Source organism: Cucumis melo, chromosome 2 (assembly GCF_025177605.1).
Source record: "Cucumis melo cultivar AY chromosome 2, USDA_Cmelo_AY_1.0, whole genome shotgun sequence".
Lineage (NCBI taxonomy): Eukaryota > Viridiplantae > Streptophyta > Magnoliopsida > Cucurbitales > Cucurbitaceae > Cucumis > Cucumis melo.
In genome coordinates, this window is record NC_066858.1 from 14,792,622 (window position 1) to 14,818,516 (window position 25,895).

The 25,895-nt window shown below is 32.3% G+C and overlaps 2 protein-coding genes across 7 annotated transcripts; both read left to right on the plus strand.

Moving 5' to 3' along the window:
* Positions 1 to 5,017: 5,017 nt before the first annotated feature.
* LOC103487410 (probable glycosyltransferase At5g20260) lies at positions 5,018 to 8,872 on the plus strand. Its single transcript, XM_008445714.3, has 3 exons — positions 5,018 to 5,158; positions 7,136 to 7,490; positions 7,913 to 8,872. The coding sequence occupies exons 1-3, from the start codon at positions 5,025 to 5,027 to the stop codon at positions 8,576 to 8,578; spliced, it is 1,155 nt and encodes a 384-aa protein (XP_008443936.2). The 5' UTR covers positions 5,018 to 5,024; the 3' UTR covers positions 8,579 to 8,872.
* Positions 8,873 to 10,707: 1,835 nt separating this feature from the next.
* LOC103487411 (uncharacterized) lies at positions 10,708 to 24,032 on the plus strand. 6 transcript variants are annotated; one of them, XM_051081603.1, is made up of 17 exons: positions 10,718 to 11,076; positions 11,355 to 11,432; positions 11,731 to 11,798; positions 12,536 to 12,633; positions 14,026 to 14,193; positions 14,454 to 14,604; positions 15,396 to 15,475; positions 18,131 to 18,403; positions 18,478 to 18,621; positions 19,413 to 19,547; positions 20,070 to 20,168; positions 20,652 to 20,708; positions 21,419 to 21,623; positions 21,790 to 21,905; positions 22,792 to 22,860; positions 23,394 to 23,492; positions 23,577 to 24,032. In XM_051081603.1, exons 2-17 carry the CDS (start codon positions 11,425 to 11,427, stop codon positions 23,814 to 23,816), a joined length of 2,010 nt encoding a protein of 669 aa, XP_050937560.1. In that variant the 5' UTR covers positions 10,718 to 11,076; positions 11,355 to 11,424; the 3' UTR covers positions 23,817 to 24,032. The 6 variants fall into 6 exon arrangements, with proteins under 6 accessions (XP_008443937.2, XP_050937560.1, XP_008443938.2 ...); XM_008445716.3 differs by having other exon boundaries at positions 10,719 to 11,076; positions 12,478 to 12,633; XM_008445715.3 differs by lacking the exon at positions 11,355 to 11,432 and having other exon boundaries at positions 10,708 to 11,076; positions 12,478 to 12,633.
* The last annotated feature ends 1,863 nt before the right edge of the window (positions 24,033 to 25,895 follow it).

Here is a 25,895-nt window from a genome sequence, read left to right on the forward strand (position 1 = left end):
TAAATATATTAAGTTGTTATGGTTTAAAATGGTTTCATCTTTTTTCCAAATATTTAATATAGGATTAATTAGATTATTAATTATCTATCCTACAATTAATTTAAAAAAACCTAAAGTAAAACAAGAGAAGTATGAGCTAAATAATTAATACATATTAAAGAAACCTCTTACTCTAAAAATAAAGTCCATATCACATGAGATTGGATACAAAATAATAGTTGAGATAAAATAGTCTAAAAAGAATATTTCATCTTAGCCACTTAGTGATTATTCATATGTTACGGAATTATATTATTAGTTGCATGTTTAGCATTTCGTAATCAAAATTAGTTTTATTGTAATGAAATTTCATTCCTACTTTAATTGCACCGTATCGCAATTATAAATGTAATTGAATTATTTTTTATAACGTAAAATTGTGAATCTTGTCAAATTTATTGTTATCGTAATGGTTGTCTTTTATCTTTATAGTCAAACTGTAACCATAACATGATAGTATAATAGTCGAAATTCATAGTTTTTACTCTGTAACAATAACAATAATGGTAACTATATGTAGTCATGCATAACCATAAGTAGCTATATGTAGTAATACACAACCACAACCTTAACCGCCATTGTAATGGTAATAGTACAACGTAATTTTCGAACACAATTGTATTGATTGTTCTTTGCTCTTCAATCGGTTTGGGTTTTTGTTTACAAATTTTGCATGTGGATCCTATGTCTCAATACACCCATATGCTTATAACACAAGTAAACAACATCAAATGTAATCAAATGAAGCCTCCACTTTTTAAATTACTAATGATTATTACTATTGGACGAACTTGGATAAATGTGACCTAAATTTGTATGTTTTTTGAATACAATATCTATAATGCCTGCTTTAATTTTCTCTTGTTCTTTATCTTCAACATATATGGTTAGATATTGTATTAAATTTACCTTCACCTACGCTAGCTTAAACTTTTGGGATAATTAGTCATTTAAGATGATATTGGAGCATGTGTTGCTCCAGGATGTCCTAGGTTCAAGTCTCTACGTATGTTGTTGTCGCCTTTCCCCAATTAAATATTTATTTCCACTTGCAAATGACAAGGGGTGAAATTTATCTTTAACTACTAGTTTAAGATTTTTGGTTAATTAGTAAATTTAAAATATACTTAATTTGAGACTATATGAAACAACACTTTGTTTTCAAGGTTATTGGAATAAAGGGTTGCGCGTTTTAATTCTTTTAGAATGTTTTTTGACTTGTTGATCAACTTAGATCGGTTTCAACTCGTTGATTCTTTTTTATCAACATTTCATTTGTTTGTTTTGTCTTCTTCGATATCTATTTTACATCCTCGATATCTTGAATTGGTTATAAACTTCTTGAATAATCAACTAATCATCTCGAGTATTTTACATATCTTCAATATCACTTTAAAAATTTCAAAAGCCAATTCTTACAAGTTTTAGGCTAATTCGTATATTAATTATATTTCTTCAAACTGTCTCCAAAATAGATTTCTCATTTTGAAGTTCTTTATTTAGTATAAACTTTCTTGGCCTCTCTAACTTCTTGAGTGTCTACACAAATTTCTCTTAGAACTGTGCATAAATATATTATGTGTTGGCTTCAACTTCTTGGTTTTAGATATACTCAACTCCTTATTTTGTTTAGGCCAAATTGTCATTTTATGATATTTAGACTTATTTTTTACATTAAGCTCAATTTTTATATGACGACAGATTTTTTCTATTCTAGTACATGAAGTCAATTTCCACAGTACTCTAGTATAATATGGAAAGTTTTATTCCCATTTTTACTTAAAAAGAAATATATTTAAAATTGCATGAACTCACCTAAAAATAGGGTAAAACTTGGCGGAAGCCAAGACTCGAAATATCAATATCGATGAAAATATCGAGGTCTTGATTTTATCCTAACATTGATATCGAAGGAAATTTTGAAATTTTTTATAGAATTTGATGGAAAATGATGGAAATTATTTTAATCATTGCTAATTCTCTGTAAAGTTGAACAACATTTATATTAAAAAAATAAAAATTGAAAATTAATTGTAAATTTTGAGAACATGAAATATTAGCAGACAAAATAATTGTAAATAATCTATTACATAATGATGTGGGTATACAAAAATGAAAAACCATAGCATTAAACTAACGTAACATCGATAAGAGTACATAAACATCACACAACAATAACGAAAAGAAAAAATTGATGTCAGTTTGTCGTCAAATTAAAATTAATTTTGACGTAATAATTTGCAATGCGCAAAATTGATAAATTAATTCAACAAAATTATATATAAATTAAAACCTTATGGTTGTTCGATCCATCTCTCCTTTGGTACTAAGCCCTAGTGGGAATGTACTTTAAGAAATGGCCGACTCGTCGTATGGTCAGTTTCTATATTTCCAATGACAACGACAAGTCGTTCATAATAATTATTCCACAAAATTCACCCTTTTTCAACATTTAATTTTAACCCCATAACTCAAAATTTTCTAATTTCCAAAAACAAAACAAATGTAAATAAATAGGAAAGTATTTCCCATGTGATTCGTTTCTCTCTTCTTTTGCAATATCCAAAACTCTATCTCTTCTTTCTAATTACGTACTTCCTCTCTTATTACTACCTTTGTCAAACATTATAATGTGTGTTACATTTCATCCATGTGACACATTAATTGTTACATTCTTTTTAGTTCAATTATAATATTAAAGAGAATCATTTCAACAATCTAATTCTATAAATACCTTAATTACCAATGATTTTTGTGTAATCAATAATTAAAATATTCAACAACAACAATATATCAATATATCTATTAATTGAATGGGTTTGATATGATATCAAATATCTTGAACAAATATTGTAAAACGTTAAAAAAAAACCATCCATTTAGTTTGATATTAACATAAAATTTATAAAACTTTTTACTAATAAGAGAAATACTTGATGATCATATATATATATATAATTAAAATCTTCATATTCATATCACATCGTTATTTTATCTATTAAACTAATAATTCTCACATTAATTTGACATTAGTTTTACATTCAAAATATAGATACTTTAATACGATTTTTTTCTCAAGTTTTTGGCTTTTTAATAATACAGGTACATTGGTAAGTTCAAAGTAAATTTTAACTAAACGTTTTATCGACCTTGAAGTTAGAAGTCTAGAAAGCTTAGCTCAACCCAACGTACGGTATTTTTTTTGCTCCTAATTGTAGTAAAAATAAATATAACTCAACAATTTCACCCCTTATCATACATGTCCAAACCAAAAGAAAAATCTCTCTTTTAACTTTAGTGTTTTTTTTGGAAGAACTTTAGAGTTAGTGTTAGTAAGTAAGAAAATTGAAAGGAATTGAAAGTGATGTATTTTTCTTTTCTCAAATTAAGGGATTTGAATTTTCTTTCTTTTTTTTATTTTTTTTAATTAGATACTGAAATTTTTTCTCTGCAAGAAATCGAGATCGAATGTTTTTCTTTTAAAATCGTTACTATGAATATTATACTAGTTAAAATAAAAAATGATCACTTTCACATGAATTAACTTTCAAACGTTAAAAATGACAAAACACTCACGTAATTACTAAATTTTGGTTTAATTTCTAACGTAAATATATAACAAGAATATCAATATAAATATATATATAATCTTTTTTTTTTTTTTGAAAAGGTTATATATATCTTACAAGTCATATATGGCAATATATTTGAACTTAATTAATTTATACAAAATTACAAGTACAAAAAAAGCCAATAAATATTATTGTTCACCATTTTTCACCCCTTCCCCTCTCTCTCTTTTTTAATTACTCCCTAACTAATGCTTTCCTATACATATTACCAAAAAAAATTGAATCTCCATTGGTCAAAACACTCACAAAACCCTCTCTTTCTTCTTCTTCTTCTACTTTAATTTTCCTTCTCTTTTTATTTCAAAAAAAAAAAACTTTCTTTTGCTTCCATATTTTAGATTAAAAGTGGGAAGAACTTTGTTGATCAACCCAAAAAGTACACACACACCATATTTCATTTTTCACTATAATTTCTTCATCTTCTTCTTCTTCTTAAAGGTCTAATGTTTTTTTAAAAAAAAAATTATTGAGTCATTTTTAATTAGGTAATTTTAGCTTCCATTATTTTTAATGGCTTCCTCCTTTGAGTTTCTCCATAAACTCTCTTTCTTTTTACTTCTACCTTTCTTCCTCCTCCTTCTTCTTCTTCTTTGCTTCTTCCCACCAAATGAACAAATCAACCCTTTCTCATCCATATTATCCAAAAATCTTTTCCTTTTCCATTCATTCAAACAACCCCAGCAGCCATTTTCGCCACCGCAATCCACCCTCCAATTTCCTCCCGCCACTGCCCCCTCCGCCATTATACCCCCGTCGCCGCCGCAAGATTACTCCTCCACTCGCAAGGTTAGTTTGGATTGGATTGTTTCTTATCTGTCTGGTAACAATTTTGTTTAAAAATTGCATGCCTTCTTCCTCTTCAATTTTTCAAATTATGATAATTTTCTCCAATATAATCTTAATCAAAACACTTGAGAGTTTTTACTTAATTAAATAGTTTCTCTAAATATTTTTCTTAAAGTTTTGAAAACATAAGTAGAAAATTAATGAAAAAATCATACAAACTTATTGATCAAAGTATTAACTTGTTTTTTTAATTAGTTTTTAAAGATTAACTTTGTTTTGATTATTTAATTTAATTTCTACTTTTGAAATTGAATGTTTTTACCTTGTTATAAGAAAATATTTGAATTCTCAAGTCAATTTACCACCCAAACATAAAATTCTACTTTATTTAAAAGAAAAGACTAGTTTTTTTTTTTTTTAATCAAACAACAAGATCGTCTCCTTTCATCAAAGATAGGTTTTCTTTTCATTAGGAAGTAAGTTTATAAGGTGATGAATTAGGATCATAGATTTAATATATATATAACACTTTACATTATACGACTTCTGTTGCAGAAGAAGAGTGAAATGATCGAAGAGGGATTGGCGGAGGCTCGAGCAGCGATCCGACAAGCGATCGTAACCCGAAACTACACGTCGGAAAAGGAGGAGAGTTTCATACCTAGAGGAAGGGTTTACAGAAACGCATACGCTTTCCATCAGTTAAGATTCCTACTGTCCTATTTAATTTCCTTTCCATTTTTGGCTCTATACAAATTTCCAAATGCTTTGTTTCTTTCTTAAGTAAATAATTATTTATATTTATTAGGAAATAAATAATGATTATATATAACACATTTTAGGGAATAAAAAGAAAAACGGATCACATTCTTACTATTCCATTACACGTTTCTCACCCCAAATCAATAACTCATGAGCTTTCCATCTCTATAATTTTTCATATATACATTTTCTTTTTAATTTGGTCAGTAATTGACACATTTTCTAAAAAAAGCTTTAACTTTTTTACTAAGTTATATATATACGAAAAAAAAATAGTCTATTTATTTTTAATTACTAAAATTGAACGAATTTCAAAAATTTAAGTTGTTGAAATATTCTTGTAAAAGTTTTGATATTTTGATTTATTTTTTTTTTTAAGCAAATCAATTAAATGTATCTTAAAGAGAAGATTAAATGTGTTGAATACTTTCCTAAAACAAATTAGATGAAATTGAGACATAGTACTCAAATCAATAAAACTTAAAATTTGTTCATTTTATAGTCTACTTAATTAATTAGCCTAATAATTACTCCACGAAATAATTGATGCATTAAAGTATAGTAAATGAAATATTTACAAATTTATAAAAAATACAAATTTTTTAATAAATATGTCATTTAAACATAATTAGAAATTAATAATTGGAGAAGTCATGGGTTGAGCATGAATATTAAAAAAAAAATTATTAATAATAATAAGTGTAATAATTAGGAATTAAGGGGGCAGGGGGCAGGGGGAAGGCTGCCCAGTCGGCTTGGCACGGACTAAATCTAGGCTGCCCAAAATAGTCCAACGTTGTCTCTGTTGACATTGTTCCCTTTGTTGTTTTTAGCTAAACAGTTGTCCGTTCATCATCATTATTATTATTGTATTTATTTACATTTTTAAATTACTCTATAGTCTAATACTATTATGATTTTGCTTCCATCATTTCCTAAATTTTGTATTTTATTTTTTAAACCTTAAACTTAACTTTACTAACAACTTCCTTTTATAAGCCTCTATCTTTATTCCTTTATTTTTTGTTTAAAGAAAATATTTGATTTGTCGTTACTAAAAGTTAGAAACACGGAATTGCATGATGTGACGTTTTTCAGTTGGTTTGGTTTTATGTAAATCTTCTTGTACTTTTAAAATACTCACTATGTTGATCCATATTCCTCTTCATTTACAGAAGTTAAATACATTTATCATTCACCATATAAACTCTCTAATATAATAATTTTATGGTTACATTTTGAGAAGTTTAGTAACTTTTAGGGAACGTTTGAAGATGAGGAGTGACTTATAATAGTTTGCGTTTGGAGTATAGACTATTATCTTAACTTTTGTCGACGTTACTTTCTTTTGTGGTAGTTACTATTGAGATTTATGTTTTGGCTTGACTTTCTATTTTTACTCAGTAAATATTTGGAGCTTAGTGACAGAAGGGGGCGTGAGAAAGAAGAAAAAAGTGAGTGAAAATAAGTATTATAATAATACTATGATTATGATTGAAAATCCTAATCATAATACTAGGGTCAAACATGGGATGGGCTAAAATAGCTCACTCGACTCCTCTCTAATTCTAAGGGGTCGTGCATGCTAATATTATTCTTTGGGTAAAAATAAATATAAATAGACAAAAAGAAATGTTATTATTAAACATATTAGAGATCAAAGTTGACATTTTGAAATTACGACGACAAAAACAAACGGTTAAAAATATAAAGACTAAGATAATATTTACAAGCGAGATCAACAAACATGCCATATGTGATGCCAATATAATCGATAGTTTTGGAATCTTGGAATAGACAAATCATGTTCACAATTCAATTGGTATATTTTAGACCATAGCTAACATGAGGGAGTGTGTGAACCAATAGACAAATTTAGATGGAAATAATAATATTTTATTGTTGATAAACTGTAGGAGTCATATTGAGATGAAGAAGAGGTTGAAAATATGGACGTACAAAGAAGGAGAGCAGCCATTGGTCCATGATGGGCCGATGAAACACATATACTCAATCGAAGGCCATTTTATTGACGAAATGGACAGTGGAAAAAGCCCATTTTCGGCCCATGATCCAGAAGAGGCCCATGTATTTTTCTTGCCCATAAGTATCGTTTACATTGTGGATTACATCTACAAGCCCATTACGACTTACGCACGTGACCGTCTCGTTCGTATATTCACGGATTATGTGAGGGTGGTAGCTAATAAGTACCCTTACTGGAACCGTACACGTGGAGCAGATCATTTCATGGTCTCCTGCCATGATTGGGTAACTTCCTCATATCTCTCTCTCTCTCTCTTTCCTTTTCAAATTGACTTCAAAATAAAATTATATATTTTTAAGGGAAATTGTCAAAAATATAAAAATTGAAGACAAATTAGGTTCACTAAAAGTGAAACTGGTCATTAAATGTTAAGATTTATATTTTTAATTTAAAATTTTGTTTTCACTAGATGTTAGAATTAATTTTAGTATTGATGGACAAATATTAAGCTTAATAAACTATAAATATTTTAAATATTTTAATTAATTGATAGCCATTAAATATTTGAAATTGAAAAAAAGTATATGGATGAAAATAACTAAAACAAAAAGTAGACTATTAAAAAGATATTTAAAGCTATAATTTATTTATAATCAATGGACGATGAATTGGAGTTAACCAAATTAACATTTTGGAAAGCTTTCAGGCGCCGGAAGTAACAAAAGAAGATCCTAACCTCTTCAAATATTTCATCAGAGTTCTTTGCAATGCCAACACATCCGAAGGCTTCAATCCAATGCGAGATGCATCCTTGCCCGAGATTAACTTACCTCCAACTTTCCACCTCAATCTTCCTCGATCAGGCCAACCGCCTCAGAACCGCTCCATTCTAGCCTTCTTCGCCGGCGGAGCACACGGATTCATCCGCCACGTCTTAATGCAGCATTGGAAAGACAAAGACGATGAAATCCAAGTCCACGAGTACCTTCCTCCAGCCAAAAACTACACCGAATTGATCGATCGAAGCAAATTCTGCCTCTGCCCTAGCGGATACGAAGTTGCAAGCCCTAGGTTAGTGGAAGCAATCCACGGCGGTTGTGTACCGGTGATAATCTCGGATTATTACTCCTTGCCGTTCGATGATGTGCTGGATTGGAGCAAATTCTCGATGCGGATTCCGTCGGAGAGGATTCCGGAGATCAAGAAAATCTTGAGAGGAGTTTCGATGAAGAAGTACTTGAAATTGCAGCGAGGAGTGATGAAAGTGCAGAGACATTTTGAGATTCATCGGCCGGCGAAGGCGTTTGATATGTTTCATATGGTGCTTCACTCCGTCTGGCTTAGACGACTCAATGTAAAGCTTACACATTGATTTGGTATTGGTTTTGCTTTGTGGAATTATACTCGATAGATATACAGTGCAGAGAGAAAAATAGTTATCTAAAATTAAAGAATTCAAAAGAAAAGGGAAAATATTGGAATTACCATAATGCCCCCTGAAATGCCCATGCCAATGCAAAATTATGTGGTATGCTTGTCTTTTACAATATTCTTAGTGGAAATATTCCCCTAACACTATTTAAGAGACTCAATAAGTAATAACTATTTCTTTTGAATACTTCTTATTCTCTTTGATCAGCAAATACAGCAAACTCGGTTTTTAATATTTTATATTAATTAAATTTTATTTTATTATAATATTTATCATTTTACTCTCAAACTAAAATAGTTTATACCTCAAACATATAATATTATAACCCAAATTAAAATAATTTTCACCTGAAACACAAACTACTTATAATTCAACCATAATAATATAGGTATCTACATATAGGTGAGTACGTAATAACCAACTTCTATAATAATATAGGTAAGTACGTAATAACCAACTTCTATAATAATATATGTAAGTACGTAATAACCAACTTCTATGATAATATAGGTAAGTCAGCTTCATGATTTATTATTAAAAGAGTAACTTGTACTTATCACTTCTAAAATATAACGGTAATTGTAATTATATTCTTAAATTCTAAATTTTAAAAATATAGTTCTCAAACTTATACAATGTTAAAATTGGGTCAAATTAAACCTTCAAATTTACATAATTGTATAAATTTTAACATTTGTATAAGTTTAAGGGTCTAATTTTATCATTTGTGAGTCTAAATTTTACGACTATGGTAAGTCTGAGGGTCCAAGAAGTTCAAGGTTTTAATTTTACAACCGAAAGTTTAATAGTGTAATTATAACTATCAATACATACTTAAAAATTGTTGAGATGTTGTGAGTCACACCTATTGTAAGATAGATGAGCTACTCCTCTTATTGTTGATTGGTTTTGAGATGGAATCTCATACTATCAAACATGGTATCGGAGCCCGTTAAGCCCAAACGAGTATTCGATCAAAGATAGGTGAACCCAAAAAAGCACTATCTTGAGGGGGAATGTTGAGATGTTGTGAGTCTTAGTCAACACACAATTAATCATCCACGTGCGCACAAGTAATCTTCTTATAAACAATCGTGTACTATAGTCTAAACGAATAAACTACTATCGTTTAGGTTATAATACACGATCATGTAGTTCTTTTTTAACGATGGAAAAACGATCGTGTTAACCATGCTAACCATCATATTAACCATGGTAAGTAATCTTTTAAATAATATCAACACAATTGTTTAGAATCTAGATCATTTAAAACGACAAGAAAAAAAATTTCAAATTTAAAGAGTCGTGTTGACCATAGTAAACGAGTGTGTTGACAATGATAAACGATTGTTTAGATCATGTCAAAATGATATTTATACGATATTGATATTTTCAAATATGAGGAAGATGAAGCAGGTTTAAAGAGTCTTACCGAAAACAATGAAAGTGAAATAGAAAATTTAAACAAAAGAATGAATCATTTATAAACAGAGGAAAGAAAATCTGGAAGAGGTAATGAAAAAATAGAAAATGAATAAATGACAAAAAAGGAAGAGAAGTGACAAATCATTCTCACTATTCAAACGCAAATATGAAATTTATGAAAATATTGTTTCGAATTTTGCTACTTTTGTTTTTTATTATACACGCCGTAAATATATTTGCGTTTTGTTACATTTACGAAAAATAATCTTAAATTTAGCCATATTAAAATTATTAAGATGAGATAAATTTAAACTAATTTAAAATCAAATCAATTATTAAATACAAAAAATATTTCACAAGCTCAACCAAAATTTGGACTTCATTCCCAAAGTCCTTTAAGGATGCACCCCAAATTCTTAAAAGTTAAGACAAGACAATCTAAACCTACACTCCAAATATAGTACTTATATGCCCAAGCTACCTAAAACTCCAAGCTTAACATTACAAATAGTTTAAGGTGTAATTGCAAATATTATTATAGTCCAGCGATGACTCTTCCAATTTACAAAAAGAAAAAGAAATAAAATAAAATAAAAAAGGAAAAAAAAAAAAAAGAATATCCAAATATAATTTTGGTATGTCATTTCAGTTGAGGTAGAGATGAGCGTGCAAATAAGATACAAATTCAGTGAAGCCCTAAAGCCGAATTCAGTTTACTCCATCGACACAAATTAATTGAAAGTTGGTTCCTACAAGAAGAACCCAATTTTTAATTAAATTGATAAACCCCGACCTGAAGAACCGACACCGTCGTCCCTACTCCCTCTTCTCCACGACGACTTGTCCAAGACCGACGCATCAAAGCTTCTCAACTCCACCTCCCTCCATGGCCGATAAAGAACCTGAACAAGGAACTATGGCCACTCATTCACCTCAAATTGCTTCTCCTATTCCTTCCGGCGAGAATACTGTTTGGGCCGATGTCTCGCCTCTTCTTGAAGCTGCCTGCCGAGGTTTCTTCTTTCTTTATTCACTTTTTTTTTTTTGTCATTTGATCACACATTGTGATTGCTCCCTTTCACCACTGAGATGTTGATTGCTGTGTCGTTAATTCTTATGTTTTGTGCGAATGCTTGATATACAGAATTTAGTGATTTGATTAGCTTACGGTGTGGTGAACTGTCTTTGTTTCTTAAATCTTCGTGGTTGATACAATAATGATGTATTGCATTGTTTGATCGCTTTATTAGTTTTTAGACTAAAACATTGCTATTTGGCTTTTTACAAGCAGTGAGAGAATGTTAAAGCAGGAAAATGGAATTAATTTAACGTAAATGGAGGCTTTCTGATAATTTAGCTGTATGAGGAGGTAAACGATTGCTAAGGTTATAACTTCCACAATGATTTTGTTTGTTCAGCAATTGATTTTGGAGATAGTTTATTGATTTTTATAGTTTGTATTTTCGTAACGCAGGAATACGTTATTTGTGTATGAGTATCAGATTCATTATTTTGTTAATTCATCGTATTAGTTTTCTACTAATAGACTATGATTGTTGGTAGCCCCTTGATACTCTAGTTTTGTTCTTCTCTTTATCAACTTGAGCAAGCCGTTTTTGGATTTCATTTGTCTTACAACCATCAATTTAAAATATATCTTGTTTCAGATCTTCAAGATGGGGAACTTATTCATGGAGAGACTTTCAATCTTTTTTCTGCCATGTCTGCTTTAGAGGTACAGCTTCATAGTCTAATATATAAGAAAACTTATATGCAACAGCAGAAAACAAATATTTGGTGTTTTTTTATCACATTCACTGTCTACTCATAATGACAGGTTTCCACCCGTTTGTATTTGCTTTATTTATCAGCCATTATATGGTATTTTTTTTAATATCTATGAGACCATACTCTATGGGCTTATGCTTCTATTTCTATGTATTGACTTCTATACATAAATTTATTTGCTTTTCCTATGTTCTAAACATAAGTTTATTTGCTTTTCATATGTTCAATAATGTGCTTAGAAGTGAACTTGCTCTGTATTTCTTGGAGCATTTCCTCACTTTTTATTGTTTTATTTATCGGCCTTCCTTTGGTTTATATATGTGTATGAGATTCTGGAAATTCTGGGTGGACATTGTCTAGTTACAGCCTATCAGACTGTTATACGGAAGGTCGCATAAATTTTCAACTAGTTATATTTGAACTTTTCGTATGTACCTCTCCTAGATATTAGAAAATCCTCAATCTCAAATCCCTTGTATTGATGGTGAATGCCTGTAGTCCCCTACTCCCAACAAGTTGCTGTTTGGGATCATGGAGCTATTTTCATTATACTATGTCACTTGATTTACTTTTTCTCGCATTATACCAACATATTGTTGATTGTTTTGAATTTTCCTTTTTAGTAGATAATGGATCCAAAAATGGATTCGGGTATGATATGTAAGTACTATTCTGTTGATGAAGCTATTGAGAATGGTGCCGCTCCTATTCCTCTGAGCTTTGATAGAACGGTTGATGTTCAGTGCAATATTGATATCATGGACCATCTTCTATCTTGTGAGGTACTCCCTTTTCCAATGTGCTTATTATGACCATAATTTTTAATTTGAAACAAAGATATTATTTTACAATTTATTGCGTGACGTTGCCTTGGTTGTTTTGAGAATTGTGCATTCAGTTCCTGACTTTCCTATAAGAATTCCTGTGCATATGAAGAGACTCCAGGCAGTATGCCTTCCCCCCCTCTTTATTTTTTACTTTTTTATTTTATTTGTATTAGTATTGGAGATGAGCGTGTTTCTCTACTCTCATGATTGTTATGAGAACTTTTCTAATTTGTATTGACAGGTTATTTTGTTCTTTCTTTATAAAACACACCATTTGGGAAAAGCATACAAGTGACGTTAGCTTCTTTAAACAGCATCATTTGTATTGAGCCATTTGGAAAATAAATGCTATTTGGGTTATCATTTTGATGTACTTCTCACTAAGTAAATGAAAAGAATTTCAGTTTACCAAAAAAAGAACCCTCTCCATCTTTCATTCTTCCTCTCAAATGCAACTTCCAACAAAGATAACCCTCATCCTGCAGGCCACAAGTCCTGGGCTGGAGCTCCTGAAGTGTCAGCCCCCTCTTACTCTAAAATTTGATTGAAGCATCACTAGCGCCCCCGTGGAACTTAGGGAGGACCAAAAGCTGGAACAAGCTTAGCAATGTGAGACCATGGACTTATTGGAAGAGTAATTGTGCGAATGTCCTTGTGTGAACTTTCCAATGTAGTCCGTCTCTTTTTCTTCTTCTTTTTTTTGCTAGTAATCACTTCATACCAAACAGAATTAGGTTTCCAAAGAAACATCCTTAACCATACGCAACACAGAACAATGTTTTTCTGTTTGATGTTTTCATATATTCCCAATGTGTAAACATTCATTCATATGAGGAGGACCACACTCCGTCTAACGAAATGAGTCAAATGACTACCCCTTGGTGGCTGAAAGAAGAAGGGGAGGCTGGAGAGAGAACCATGCTTCTTTTCCTATATGTATATATACACATATATTATTTATTTATTATTATTATTTGAATTGTTTGGGTGATATTTGCAGGCACCGTGTCTCTGAGTTTTAAGTGATTTTTTGTTTCTTAAGTATAGATAAGGGAAATAAGATATTAGATAAATATAAGGCCCTTTGGCTGTTGATTCGATGCTATGTCTATTGGAGACTTTATGATGCTATGTATAAAGGAAATTTTATTGGATACACTCCCTAAGGTCCCTTGCTTCTATTGAGGCTATGTTTAATGGTTGAGGAGTGTGGTCAAGTTCCAAATATACATTTCTACCAACAAATAGAAGTAAAGTACATATGCTTGCTTTTTATAGTAAACCTGCTGTTTAATTTTTTACTCTTTTAAGTTCCTCCATTAATTAAGCTGTGACCTTGCATAACAGGCTACATGGCATAAGGGTCACTCATTGGCACAGACTGTCTTCTCGTGCATTTATCTTCTGAGGCCTGACAGAACAAGTTCACATGCATTATTGCATTCCTATTGCAGTGTCATACGTGCAACTTGCAAGGCAGTTATTGCAGTTGTCTCGGATGCACGAACACATGAAGTAAAGTATTCAAACAGTTCTTCGACTCTGCTTTTCTTCCTTTCAATTGAATGTACTGTTCTTAAAGGGTTTGTATTTTCATTAAATTTTTATTTTATGACGTAATAATACGTGGGTGGGTTTACTAAATGAAAAAAATTGAGGAATTAGCGCAATAAATTGAAGATACTTTATGGAATTCCCATATCTTTCTTAGTTTGAAGCATCATCCCTTACTATTTTCCCCAAATATCTATAATCATCTCACCTTTTTTTCGCAGGAAGAGGATCTTTTCATAATGGCATATGGTCTTCCTTTGAGTGGGGATGGAGATGACAAATGCTTATCAAGGCTAAACGCTGTTGAAGAAACAATTTGCCGCCAATTGCGGGCTTGTAAATCCCCATTATTGAAAAATAGAGCACCAGAAGGCAATCTACTCATTCCCTCATTCGGTGCTTGGTAGTTTAGTTTATTAGTCATAATGGTATATTTTGTTATATAGACCTGATCTACGTGTATAGTGCCCATGAACATTGACTAGCTAAATTTTACTAGTGGACTTGTGTACATAAAATAGAGGCCGGAATGACAGAAAAATGAGAATTAGCTCCATCAAGATTTTTAATTTCAATGTTCGGTGACTTTTTTTATCATTGTTTTGCATAGTATTATTAATAAAGAGGTCAGTGGTCATGAATCATTTTCCCCTTTTTCTGTCTGATATTTGTTTGGGTGTGCGTCTATACATGTATGTGTGTGTGTGTATAATGGTTTATTTGTTTAGCTTTTCAACAAGAAGCAAGTAGGTCTTTCAAAAATTAAAAAAAGAAAAGAAAAGAAAAGATAACAGAAGAAGCAAGTAGGTTACCAAAACCTAGAAGAAGACTACAAGAGAGATGGAGCTTATAAATTCTGCAATTTACTTGTAAGCACTGGTTGGACAATTGGTCATAGAACATTGCATGACCTAAATGTGGTTGTTGAACTCGATAGTATAGCTAAATAGGTGGCCACTAGCTACTGAGTTTCTGCACATTTCCCGAAGTGCTTTCACCTTTTCAATTGATCAATGTCATTGCAAATTCGTGGTGTTAAATCTCCCCCTATCATTTGAAGCTTTATGTCTTCATTATTTCTATTTTTCCCATTTCTATGGAACTGGATCTGCTTGTTAATTTAGGAATCTCAAATATTCTTTTTTTACTTGCCCTTTTTACAGATGTAGAACCATTACAAAATTCTTTCGATCTGGAAGAGCACTACTGTAGGGCTCTGTTATGTCGCCTGCGCTTCCGTAAGGTCTTAACCAGTGTATTCTAATGGTCAATTTTTCTTTGGATTGCTATCTTGCATATAACCTTAATTAATGCATGCTTAAGTATGAGGTTGACTTTTGAGATGTTTACATGGTAATGGTGTTCGTCTTCAAGATTTCTTTATTAGGAAGCATATTGACCATCTATCATGATTGAATAAAACCCTTGTGTATCTTGTCAAGTTGATGATTCTTATTCCAAAAGATAGCATTGTCTATTTCATAGGCTAATACGGGTATCTAATGCATGTAGATTTGGGATAGTTGGAAAGTTGATGAACTTCTAAATTTGGGAGCGAGGAATGATCGAGTGTTTAGAGGTAGGAAAATTGACTAAAATGAGGTTTGGTCTTTAGCGAGATTTCATGTGTCCCTTGGACTTCGGTTTCGAAGGCCGTTTCTAACTATTCCCTAAGTAATATTTTACTTAGTTGGAACCCTTCTTTTAGGTGAGTGTTTTTGTGAGCTTGTTTTTTCTGGATGCCCTTGCATTCTTTCATTTTTTTTTCCAATGAAAGTTGTTACTTTTCTAAAAAACCTTTACAAAAAGAATATAGGAAGATGAAGCAGGATAACAGGAACTCATGTTTCCTGTAAAAGAAAGAAAGAAAGAAAGAAAAAACACTGAGGCAAGGATATAGGATTTTTCTTATGAGAAACACTCAATCATAATTTCATTGATGGTATGGAATTACAAAAGGGCAATAGGTGTTGTGTGGGATTACATAATGGTATTCTACTGTGAAATAAGAGATGTAAGGTCATGATCATTAAAAAAAGGTTGTGAATTTACACCAAGAAAGCAATGTATACAAAAGGTGATAAAAAAGGAACGAATTATGTCTCTCTATCTCTAAAGATACATTGATACCATTCATTCTGGATGAGCCAAAGTAATGCTTTGATGTTGAAGGTCCACACGATTGCTTCGTTATTCTTGAACAGATGACCAATGATAAGCATACCCAAGAGGAAAAGGGGTCATTTGGGAAGACCACTTGATAGTTGAAGCACAATAAGATTCTCACCCAAAATGATTGAGCATAGTCACAAAAGACCAGTATGTCATAATGGATTCACCACATTGGTGACATAGAACACACCAGTTTGGGGCAGATATGATCCAAGGGGCCTTTTTGATAAGAACATTAATTGTATTAATGCTTCCAAGACTGACCTTCCACAAGAAGAGCCACATCTTTTTGGGAACAGGACCTCCCAAAATATTCTTACATAGGAAAGCATTCTGATCAATGCTACAAGAGGAAAGTTGATGTGCGAGCAATTTTGAAGTAAATTGGGTAGATTTGTCCAGATTCCATCTCCATGTGTCATCCACTGCAGGCCTATTTGGGGGCAATATTAATGTTGATAATACTGACTATTCAACAATCTCAACATCACTAAAGTTGTGTCTCAACCTAAGGTCCCATGCTTCATAAACAGAGGTCCAGCAGTGAGCAATGGAGGCCTTCAGCAAGGTTATAGGACTTCAAATTATATCATAAAAAAGACTAAAATAACAACCTAGAGGGGATTAGGGATGAGGGGCCCCTAGGCCCAAGGAGGAGGAACGAAGCAGTTGCAGGACTTTCAACCAAGAGCTATTTCATAAAAATCTGTCATTTAGTTTTACATTTTGTGTACTTGAATAGGTGCTTAATCTATCTATGAAATGTACATCTATGTTCGTGGTGATGTATGCTTCATTTTCAAGCTATTTTGTTTGGACCTATTATTATTATTACAACAATTTTTTTTATTATGAACAATTACTTTCATTGAGAAAGAATGAAAGAATACATGGGCAAACAAAAAATCTACCCACAAAAGTGCCCTTTGGAGAAAGTGTCTCCAATTAAGAATAATGTTGACTAGTGAATAATTACAAAAGGTTCTTGAAAATGAAACCCGAAGAGAAACATGAAACTTCACCAAAGGACAAGAGATCATCAGGATTCCCTTTTCACACCCTTAAACACTCTGTTATTTCTTTCCCCCAAATATCCCATAATTGAGAGCACACTGAGTGAGCTCCAAGAAACACCCCAGAGGGCCAAAAGAACCTATTTTATTTGAACCTTTTACTTGGGTATCTCATTTATGATGCTTTTATTATTTACGATGCACTAGTTCTGGTCACTGAATGCTTTGAAGTCATTTGTATTGGCTCTTCTCTACTTGTCAACTGGTGTTGTCCCCATTCATTTTCACCTCGTTTACATGCCTAGGTTGCAATGTGTTCATGGTCCAGTTCAGGTTTTCGGGGAAGGGGTTGTGGATAAACTAGTGCAGTCCATATGAAGTAGGAATTTTTTATTATGCAAGTTCCTTTATGAAATTTCTTGTATACCTGTACACAGGTGCAGAAGATGAAGAATATGTGTAAGCTTTTAAATGTGCTTAGTTCCTTACATATTAGCAACAAGATGTTACTTGTCTGTTTTTTTCTCCTACGTTGTATGGTCTTGTTTCCCATCTAAAGTATTGAGATAGAAGACATTTCTTAATCTTGTTTTATTACAGAAGTTGTCTCCTTTTATCTTAAGTCATGACTTTTGCTCTAGATGTTTGCATTTAGTTTGTACTATTTATATTGTATAATCTGCTCTATTTCAACCTCTTTGCTTTTCTTTCAGCATTTCTACCATGTCCTTGCGTGTATGAGGCGGCCTCAGGGCAGAGGTTTAGAGTTGGCAAGAAAACATATAGCTTCCTGTTTGTTGGAACTAGATTTGATCCGCAATTCATCCACTTTTCTTAGCAATAGTAGTTTTGGAATTAGCAAAGACGATTTGGAGGATACAACAACTGCTTCAGGCCGTCAACCGATAGGATTTGATTCTAGTTTGAACTGTAGATTGTCTGCCCCTACTCCACCACGTGCAATCAAACTACTTAGTTGGAAAAAGGTGAGAAAATTGGACCTATATTGTAGACTTAACTATAACCGTTTATCATATGACATGGTGTAATTTCCTAGCAGGCATTAGATTATTTTGTGAAACTGCTCCGTGACCTAGATAATATATGTTCGTATTCATTGGACACATTTCTGGAAGGTGTTTTCCGCTTTGTGGTTCAGTTCCAGAAAAGCCAGCCTGATTTGGTTGCTAGATCTCTCCTTCAGGTTTGATTCATAACTTACATTTGGTTCCTCTCTATTCCTCTATTGCATAGTTCATAATTGATGATTATTTACTTTTTCTCAAAGAATTGAAGAGGGATTTAGGAAAGACTATGGTTGATGAATGATGGTTGTTTCTTCAATAATTTTTCAGTTATGATTCAATGGGTTTTTGGAAAAAACTATATTGTTTTAAAGACAATCAAAGATTTTCTACTGTAAAAAGCTCTAACATTCTTGCTGCTAGGTTACCTAAATTCATCATAATAATAGGCTTGATATTGATTTGAAATTATTGAAATATGACCTTTTATGTTCTTCTGACAAACATACACTAAATCTTGTGATGGGACCAGGATGATTATCGACTGTGCTTAGTTGGGTGAACCAAAATTGTCCAATCTTTTAACTTGCCTCAGCCATCTAGAGAACCATCAGTGGAAAATATTTCCACTTCATAATTATGAGCTCATTGCTTTTTTTTTTTTTTTTTCTCTTGTAGTCTTGTTCCACATTTTAACTGACTTCAGTGCTTCAATTAGATCGTCCTTTTGAACTGTCTGCATAATCTTGCAACTCAACTTAGTTGGGGAAAAATAATCAAACTTTGTAGGCCGGGGGGTGATGTCGAAGACCTGTCCATGACTTTCAGAGCTTTCAATTATTGTTAATGAATTTTCTCTTGCATTACTTAAAAAGTGTTCTAAGTTTCAAAGAAATAACTATACTAATTTAAGGTTCTTGCTAATACGTGTATTATTTCTAAATTCTCAACTACAAAAGTTCTTGATCAGTTCCTTCTGGTTCAAGATGGAAAGCTCTATGGGAGGGAGCCTCTATATGCAGTGATCACCAAAGCTGCAGGACTGCCCGAATCTGCCAAAAACCATGAAAATCTAAAGAACCAATACATTGTACAACTAGGACAGGTTTGGATGACAATTACTATGTTATTTTTTCTTTTTCTTTTTTTTTTCTTTTTGGTCTAATCTTAATGGCCCTTAGCTGTTTTAAATGCCTGATTCAGTTCCAACATCTTTGAGTGGCTAAATGTAATAGCTCCATCACATGATTTTCTTTATGGGGAGAGAGGAATGACAAGTGTTTAGAGGTGTGGAGAGGGACCATGGTGATGTTTGGTCCTTGATGAGGGTCCATTTTTCTTTTCGAGCTTTTGGTCTCAAATGCTTTTTATAATTATCCTTTGGGTAGTGTTTCACTTAGTTGGAAACTCTTTCTTTAGAGGGGTATTTTGGGCTTTTCTATCTTTGGCATTGTATTCTTTCATTTTTTCAATGAAGGCAGTTGTTTCTATAAAAAAAATTGATGGTTTTTAAGATGAAACTCTGTGTATGGAAGTCTATCTTGTAGTGAGAACTGCAGCTTCAGTAACTGTTCTTATTTCTTGGATATTGCTGTTCTGAAGTGTCGTACATTAACTGCAAATGCAGTTAGTGATAAATTTGCTCAAGGTACTTTGCACAAATTCTGCATGGCAAAGACGCAAGCTTGGTAAGATATTACAGGACTGGCGAGTTATCTACATGCAGGTCTGTTCATTTCTCTTTTTAAGTTTTGAAACTTCTCTTCTGTTGGTTTGCTTCTTCTCATACTTGGAGTTTCTCAATTTTGTTAATCATTGATGATTATGAGTCTATGACAGCTCTAAGGCATTTGTAATCTATGTAACCTTGTTATTGGGAAAGGACTGTGGGATACAGATTTATGTTTGAACAATGTTGTTATTTATAAAAGTCGAAAACAATACTTTAGTAGCCTGACGACTTTTCAAATTCACGTCTTAATATTATTGCCCAAGGATAACTTCTGTAATGCCTTTGGGATCAGTGTTATATAATGAAAACATTCTTTTCTAAGAATCTCCGGGAGATGCTCACAATATGCTTTTTGCAAAAGAGCAGGGGAATGTTTTTTACAATGTGAGAAGAAAATTTGTACGCGGCCATAGAAAATGAAAAATCAGGAAATGCTTTTATGTGATAAACCCTGTTTTATAAATATTGTTTTGGCAGATGGAGATGGCTTTCAAAAAGGATATTGCTGAAATCGTGAGCATATCAAACGGAGAGGTGCATTTCTACTTTCAATTATTTGTGTGTGAGTTAGGTATATCTGTTTAATTTTTGTCCAACTTTTAGCTCCATAGAAAGATCACTACCAGAAGTTTGATGGGAACCTGATTTTGCAATGGAAGGTGATAGAAAGATAACATTGAAATGATAAAAGAACATACAATACCCTAGCACTTCTGAGTTCCGACTCCGAGGGGTTGGACCCCAAACATTATTTTGCAGTTGCTGTCACCTTCGACTCCTTCGCTCTGGCATTATTTGTAACTTCTTGTCATCAATCAACTCCCTAATGACGAATCTGCCCTCCTAGTATTTCAATAATATCTCCGATGTCTACCTACTAATAGTGCTTTCAAGGTTTTAGTATGCGGATAGCATTAGCGAGGAGTATTGCCATTTGTGGTTACAGCACTCTGTAAACTGACGTACTAAAATTGATGTTGCAACAGATCCATTATTGTATTTATTGAAGTGAAAGCATGATGTTTACATGCATCCCAGTGAAAACCTATCTTTTATCAATTTTCTGCTTCTAAACTCTCTTTTTCAATTTTTTGCTAGACTAGCCGTATTTTCTGTTCACTTTTCACAATTTTATGTTATGTCTTATGTGCAAGTAATTTAATGACCCTTCGATGCTTTTTCTTTGAACTTTCAACTTAAGGTCACCATGTTGAGGGATAAATTATGATTATTTGGTATTGCAGAATGCATGGATGAAGATTTTCCAACATATCCTTATTTGGGTAGAGGAGCAAACGTATTGGATTTCTTCACGGTTCCTTGTCTTAGGTTTCGAATTAGAGCTGTACTCCCCCGGTGATTATTGCATGGTATATTGGTACCTTTCTGTTGTTTTAATCAAGCTCGTGGAGAAAATACATCTGAGAGCACTGATGAGCAATGAAACTGGTGAGTGTGCAAACTTGGCTGCCGACATCTATCATAATAAATCAATGCAAAGAAACATGCTAGGGACAAATTACAATGAGCTTTATAGCGTCCTAAGGGTACACGTTTGGTAAAAGTAAACACAATTGGATGGGGTCTAATATTATTCCCATCTTATGTCAATCAGGTAAACGAAAAGGGAAGAAAAAAGGAGCCTCAAAAGATATTGGGAAAGATTTCCGAATTCCACCAGCAGTGTCATTTCTTCAGTGCCAAATATGTCTCGCTGAAGGGCTAGTAATGGTAATAATACTTTGCTTATTTTACTCTGGCCAATGTCGGGATGTTCCATTTTCTCTATCAGTGAGCATGGAAATGTCTTTCCAAGTTCTTGCAGGTGCTTGAGATTACTTGGGTTAAAGAGTGAGCCTAAAGAACCAATAACGATTGTTAGGTTAAGTTTATAGTTCAAAATAGTGAAGATGTCTAAAGGTAAATCTATTGGTTGGGTCAAGGTCGTCAAGTGTAGCAAGACTTGAGAACAGTCCACAATTTGTGTCCAAAATTCTTCGGAGCCACGTAACTTGGACTTTTGTACTCCAATTGTTGACTGCAGAGTGCAAAGTAGCTTTGGCTTGGAGACTAGTTTCCAGCTTCAAGTGATCTTAATTCTTATAGGTAGCTGTAAAATTTCATAGGTTTCGATTAGGGCTGTTTGATAATGATTTGTGTTTGTGTTATTACTTTAACACATAACAGGATGTCCTTAAACAACTTTATCGGCCAAAAATATATAGCTAAAAAGAATATGGCTATGATGGATTATTCTTAGAATTGCTGATTGGGATTGCCGTGTTAGGCATTTAGGGCCTGTATTTTCACATTAATTTTTATTTGTTTTCTTTCTGGTTCTTATTTTTCAGGAGCAGAAGTATATTCGGTAGCCATTATTCAAATCAAAATGGCCAAATTTCTATTATCTTATTTTTACGATTCAATTTTCAAGTAGACTCTTCATTTTCAAAAGGAATAATTTAAAGTAGACAGTAAAAAAATATCAAGTAAACTTCTGTTTCTTTTTAGGAGAGAGAAAGTAATAAATGACTATATAAGAGACATAGTAAGAAGTTAACGCAAGAAATGGGAAATTGAAATGCTCCAATAAATGAGTTTTAATCAAATCTTTCAGATGCTTGCTGCCTTGAGGAACGAACATATGATCGCACAGAGTCCAAGCCCCTTCAATAGCGAGTACGAGGTAATGTTATTCTTTGACTTTATTGTAAAGCCTTCAAACTGTTTGCCGGCTTAACTTCAATTTCAATTGTTCTTTCTTGCATTAATCTTCATTTTCAAGATTAAATGAGGAATGAATTATGGTGGTTGTTGCAATTAGGACGCTTTCAATCGTAAAAATTGGGCTCTCAAAAGTCTACTAGTGTTAAATTTTGCCCTCAAACTTACCATATTAGTAGAAATTAGACCCCCAAAAGATAATATTCCGCCCCAAACTTGTACAATTGTTACTATTTCTACAATAATATAAGTTTGAGGATCTAATTTTAACACATGTATAAGTTTGAAGGCTCAATTTTTATAATTAAAAGTTGGATCGTATAATTGCATATAACTTAGAGGTGGTTTTTGCAATTTGTCCTAAAATTGTGTAATCAAAACTTTCAATTAAAAGCATAAATCAAAGCTAAATCTTTGCTGTTCGAATCAAAGGTCTTTAACATTTTATTAAATCTAATAGTTAATACAAGTAGCAAATTGCATATTTTTATGCAGAGATTCTTTCAACATTTTGAGCTTCTACAAAAGGCTTGCATTCCCGACAACATTACATACGATTCATACGAGCAATCGACTCGCCTGGCTCGCATTTCTGTGGGTATTTTAAATTTTAAGAAAGTAATGGAAGTATGTACATTAATGTATAAGAAACTCAACTCTCCTTTTTACGTTCTACAGAACCTGGTTACATATAATTGCTTTAAGGATGCCCAGAAGATTGCAAAGGAATTGAAGAGTAGCTTTTCAAACGACCCCGAAAAACTTGTCGAACTCCAAAGGATCGAGCAAGTTGCAGAGCACAACAGTGTTGCCTTGAACCTGATCCACAAGGTAGGGGGCCTTGACCCGTCCTTAAAGATTTCATTCGAGTTCAATCACCACCCATATTTCGGGACTGCCCTGGTTAAAAGATCTTGAAGCTTTTTGATCTCTATTGGTCTGTTTTCGCTCGTAAGTTTATTTAGTCGGAGGTTTGCAGCACGGAATGTTGTAAAGGTAATGAAGCCAAAGCCATCCTCCTTTGGCACCTTGAGCGAAATTTATGTATTCTTTTTATCATCCCATTTTCTTATCCCATTTGTAATTCATACTCTTCTAAGGTAATAAAACATATAGTCTCAGTTTTGGTTTCAATTTTTCATTTTTCATTTTTTATAATAATACAGACGGGGTAGGGGATGACGTTTTGGTAGAATCTTTGAATAAACAGGACTTTTTTGCTAGGTGTATGTAGACTATAGTTCAATTATGACAATTTTTATTTTAATTTCATTTAAAAATAGCTCGATCATGTCCTGGATTTTTTATTTATTTATTTATTTTATTTTAATTTTTCTATTATTTCCTTTTCAAAATGGAATCATATTTGCGTCTGTAGTTGGTTAACAAACAATTGGTAAAACTAGGACAACAAATTTGAGTTATAAAAGTTCAACAACTAATCAATGAATCCCATAAAATCTAACCAAAAAAGGCAACCCATTAAAGATTTCCAACCCAGCCATGAAGACTATAATCAAGTAAAGTACAGTATGGAGACCTCTGCCATCTTGAAGGCTGCATCTGGTACAAGCCACCGACGTATTTTGCATGGTTTCAAAGAGGTTCCAACTCCCCTTCAATACTTTATATATATATATATATATATATATAAAGAAAACAACTCCACACTTTCTGTAGTTAACAAAATAACTTCACACTTTCTAATTCCTTGATCCAAACACATTTAGAGTGATTAAGTGTTCTATTAATTTATTCACAAGTTGTTTAATGATAATTAAATTTATTACTTTATTGTAAAAGATCCGACCAACTTTTCTACCCTAAAAACTTTCAAATTTCTTTTAGTGGGGTTTAACGATAGGACTTATGTGGCCCTATATGAATCGAAGAGAACGCAATTCATATTGATATTGTATAATCACATACTTGAGTGGGGTAGACTCGGTGAATCCTTGTCTAACCTAGATTTCTTGATAAATAAAGACATGAACAACTCTAGCAAATTTAGCAAATACTAACGTGAGTAACACCTTATAAAAAAGGCATTTTCGAATGTGCAAAGAATTTTGTACTTTTAGAAAAGTAAAATAGTCAAAATTCAATCCAGATTTCACATAAAATAAAAATAACACAAATATATGCTATATTTCCTTTTTTAAAAAGCCTAAAAGTTGACATTTTTTACAATATATATCAATTTTTTTGGTTGAAGAGAAAAGAGAATCCAGAAAATAATTCAATTGGTGGCAAATTATTAAAAAGAATCTCACATGATTTCAAGAGCATCAACTTTACTATTTCTTTTTTGGTTTATAGTATACTACAATCATCCCCTAAATCTTTTCTATTTTGGTCTATTTTTGCTATTTACTCTAATGGTTCTTTTTTTAACTATTGCATACTATTATTATTATTATTATTTCCAATTAACCCTAATAAGTTTAAATATCCATTTTGTTCCATTTTTATAAAAAAAAAATGGTCATTTTGGCCACTTCAACAACTACAAAAATAAAATACATCTAAAAATACAGAGACTAAAATTAATATATATAAAGTATAAAAATCGAAATAAAAATACAATAAAAAATGACAACGAAAGTAGTATTTAAATTAAATATAAATTTTTGAGGTTGAAAGTAGAAACGATTTAATAGTATTGATATAAATTTTATTTTGATAGGTTAGAGAAGGACAACAAACACCTCGATGGAGAGATAAAAGATAAGAATTTGGGGCATATTTTTTGTGAAAGGTTGTTGGATCCTTCCATCCATAGTGATTGAGTAAATGTAAATAATATTCCCCTTTGTCGGTGGGGGCTTTGGTTGTTGGGGATTGTCAAACTTTAAGAAATGAGATGAGATGATAACATACATCGGAACCGACGTTTGGATTTGTGATGTGGATGAGCTGTCCGTCTCTTACTCCTACGTCAAACCCAAACCCTTTCTCTCTTTTAAATAACTAATTAAATTAAAACGTAACACTAAC

Excerpts from the sequence above, each read along its gene's own strand:
- LOC103487411 (XM_008445715.3), top strand. The coding sequence starts at position 10,950 with ATGGCCGATAAAGAACCTGAACAAGGAACTATGGCCACTCATTCACCT. Across the intron at positions 21,624-21,789 it reads ACTGATGAGCAATGAAACTG|GTAAACGAAAAGGGAAGAAA; the intron begins GTGAGTGTGCAA and ends TATGTCAATCAG. Across the intron at positions 22,861-23,393 it reads CCTTCAATAGCGAGTACGAG|AGATTCTTTCAACATTTTGA; the intron begins GTAATGTTATTC and ends ATTTTTATGCAG.
- LOC103487410 (XM_008445714.3), top strand. The coding sequence starts at position 5,025 with ATGATCGAAGAGGGATTGGCGGAGGCTCGAGCAGCGATCCGACAAGCG. Across the intron at positions 5,159-7,135 it reads AACGCATACGCTTTCCATCA|GAGTCATATTGAGATGAAGA; the intron begins GTTAAGATTCCT and ends GATAAACTGTAG. Across the intron at positions 7,491-7,912 it reads TGGTCTCCTGCCATGATTGG|GCGCCGGAAGTAACAAAAGA; the intron begins GTAACTTCCTCA and ends GAAAGCTTTCAG.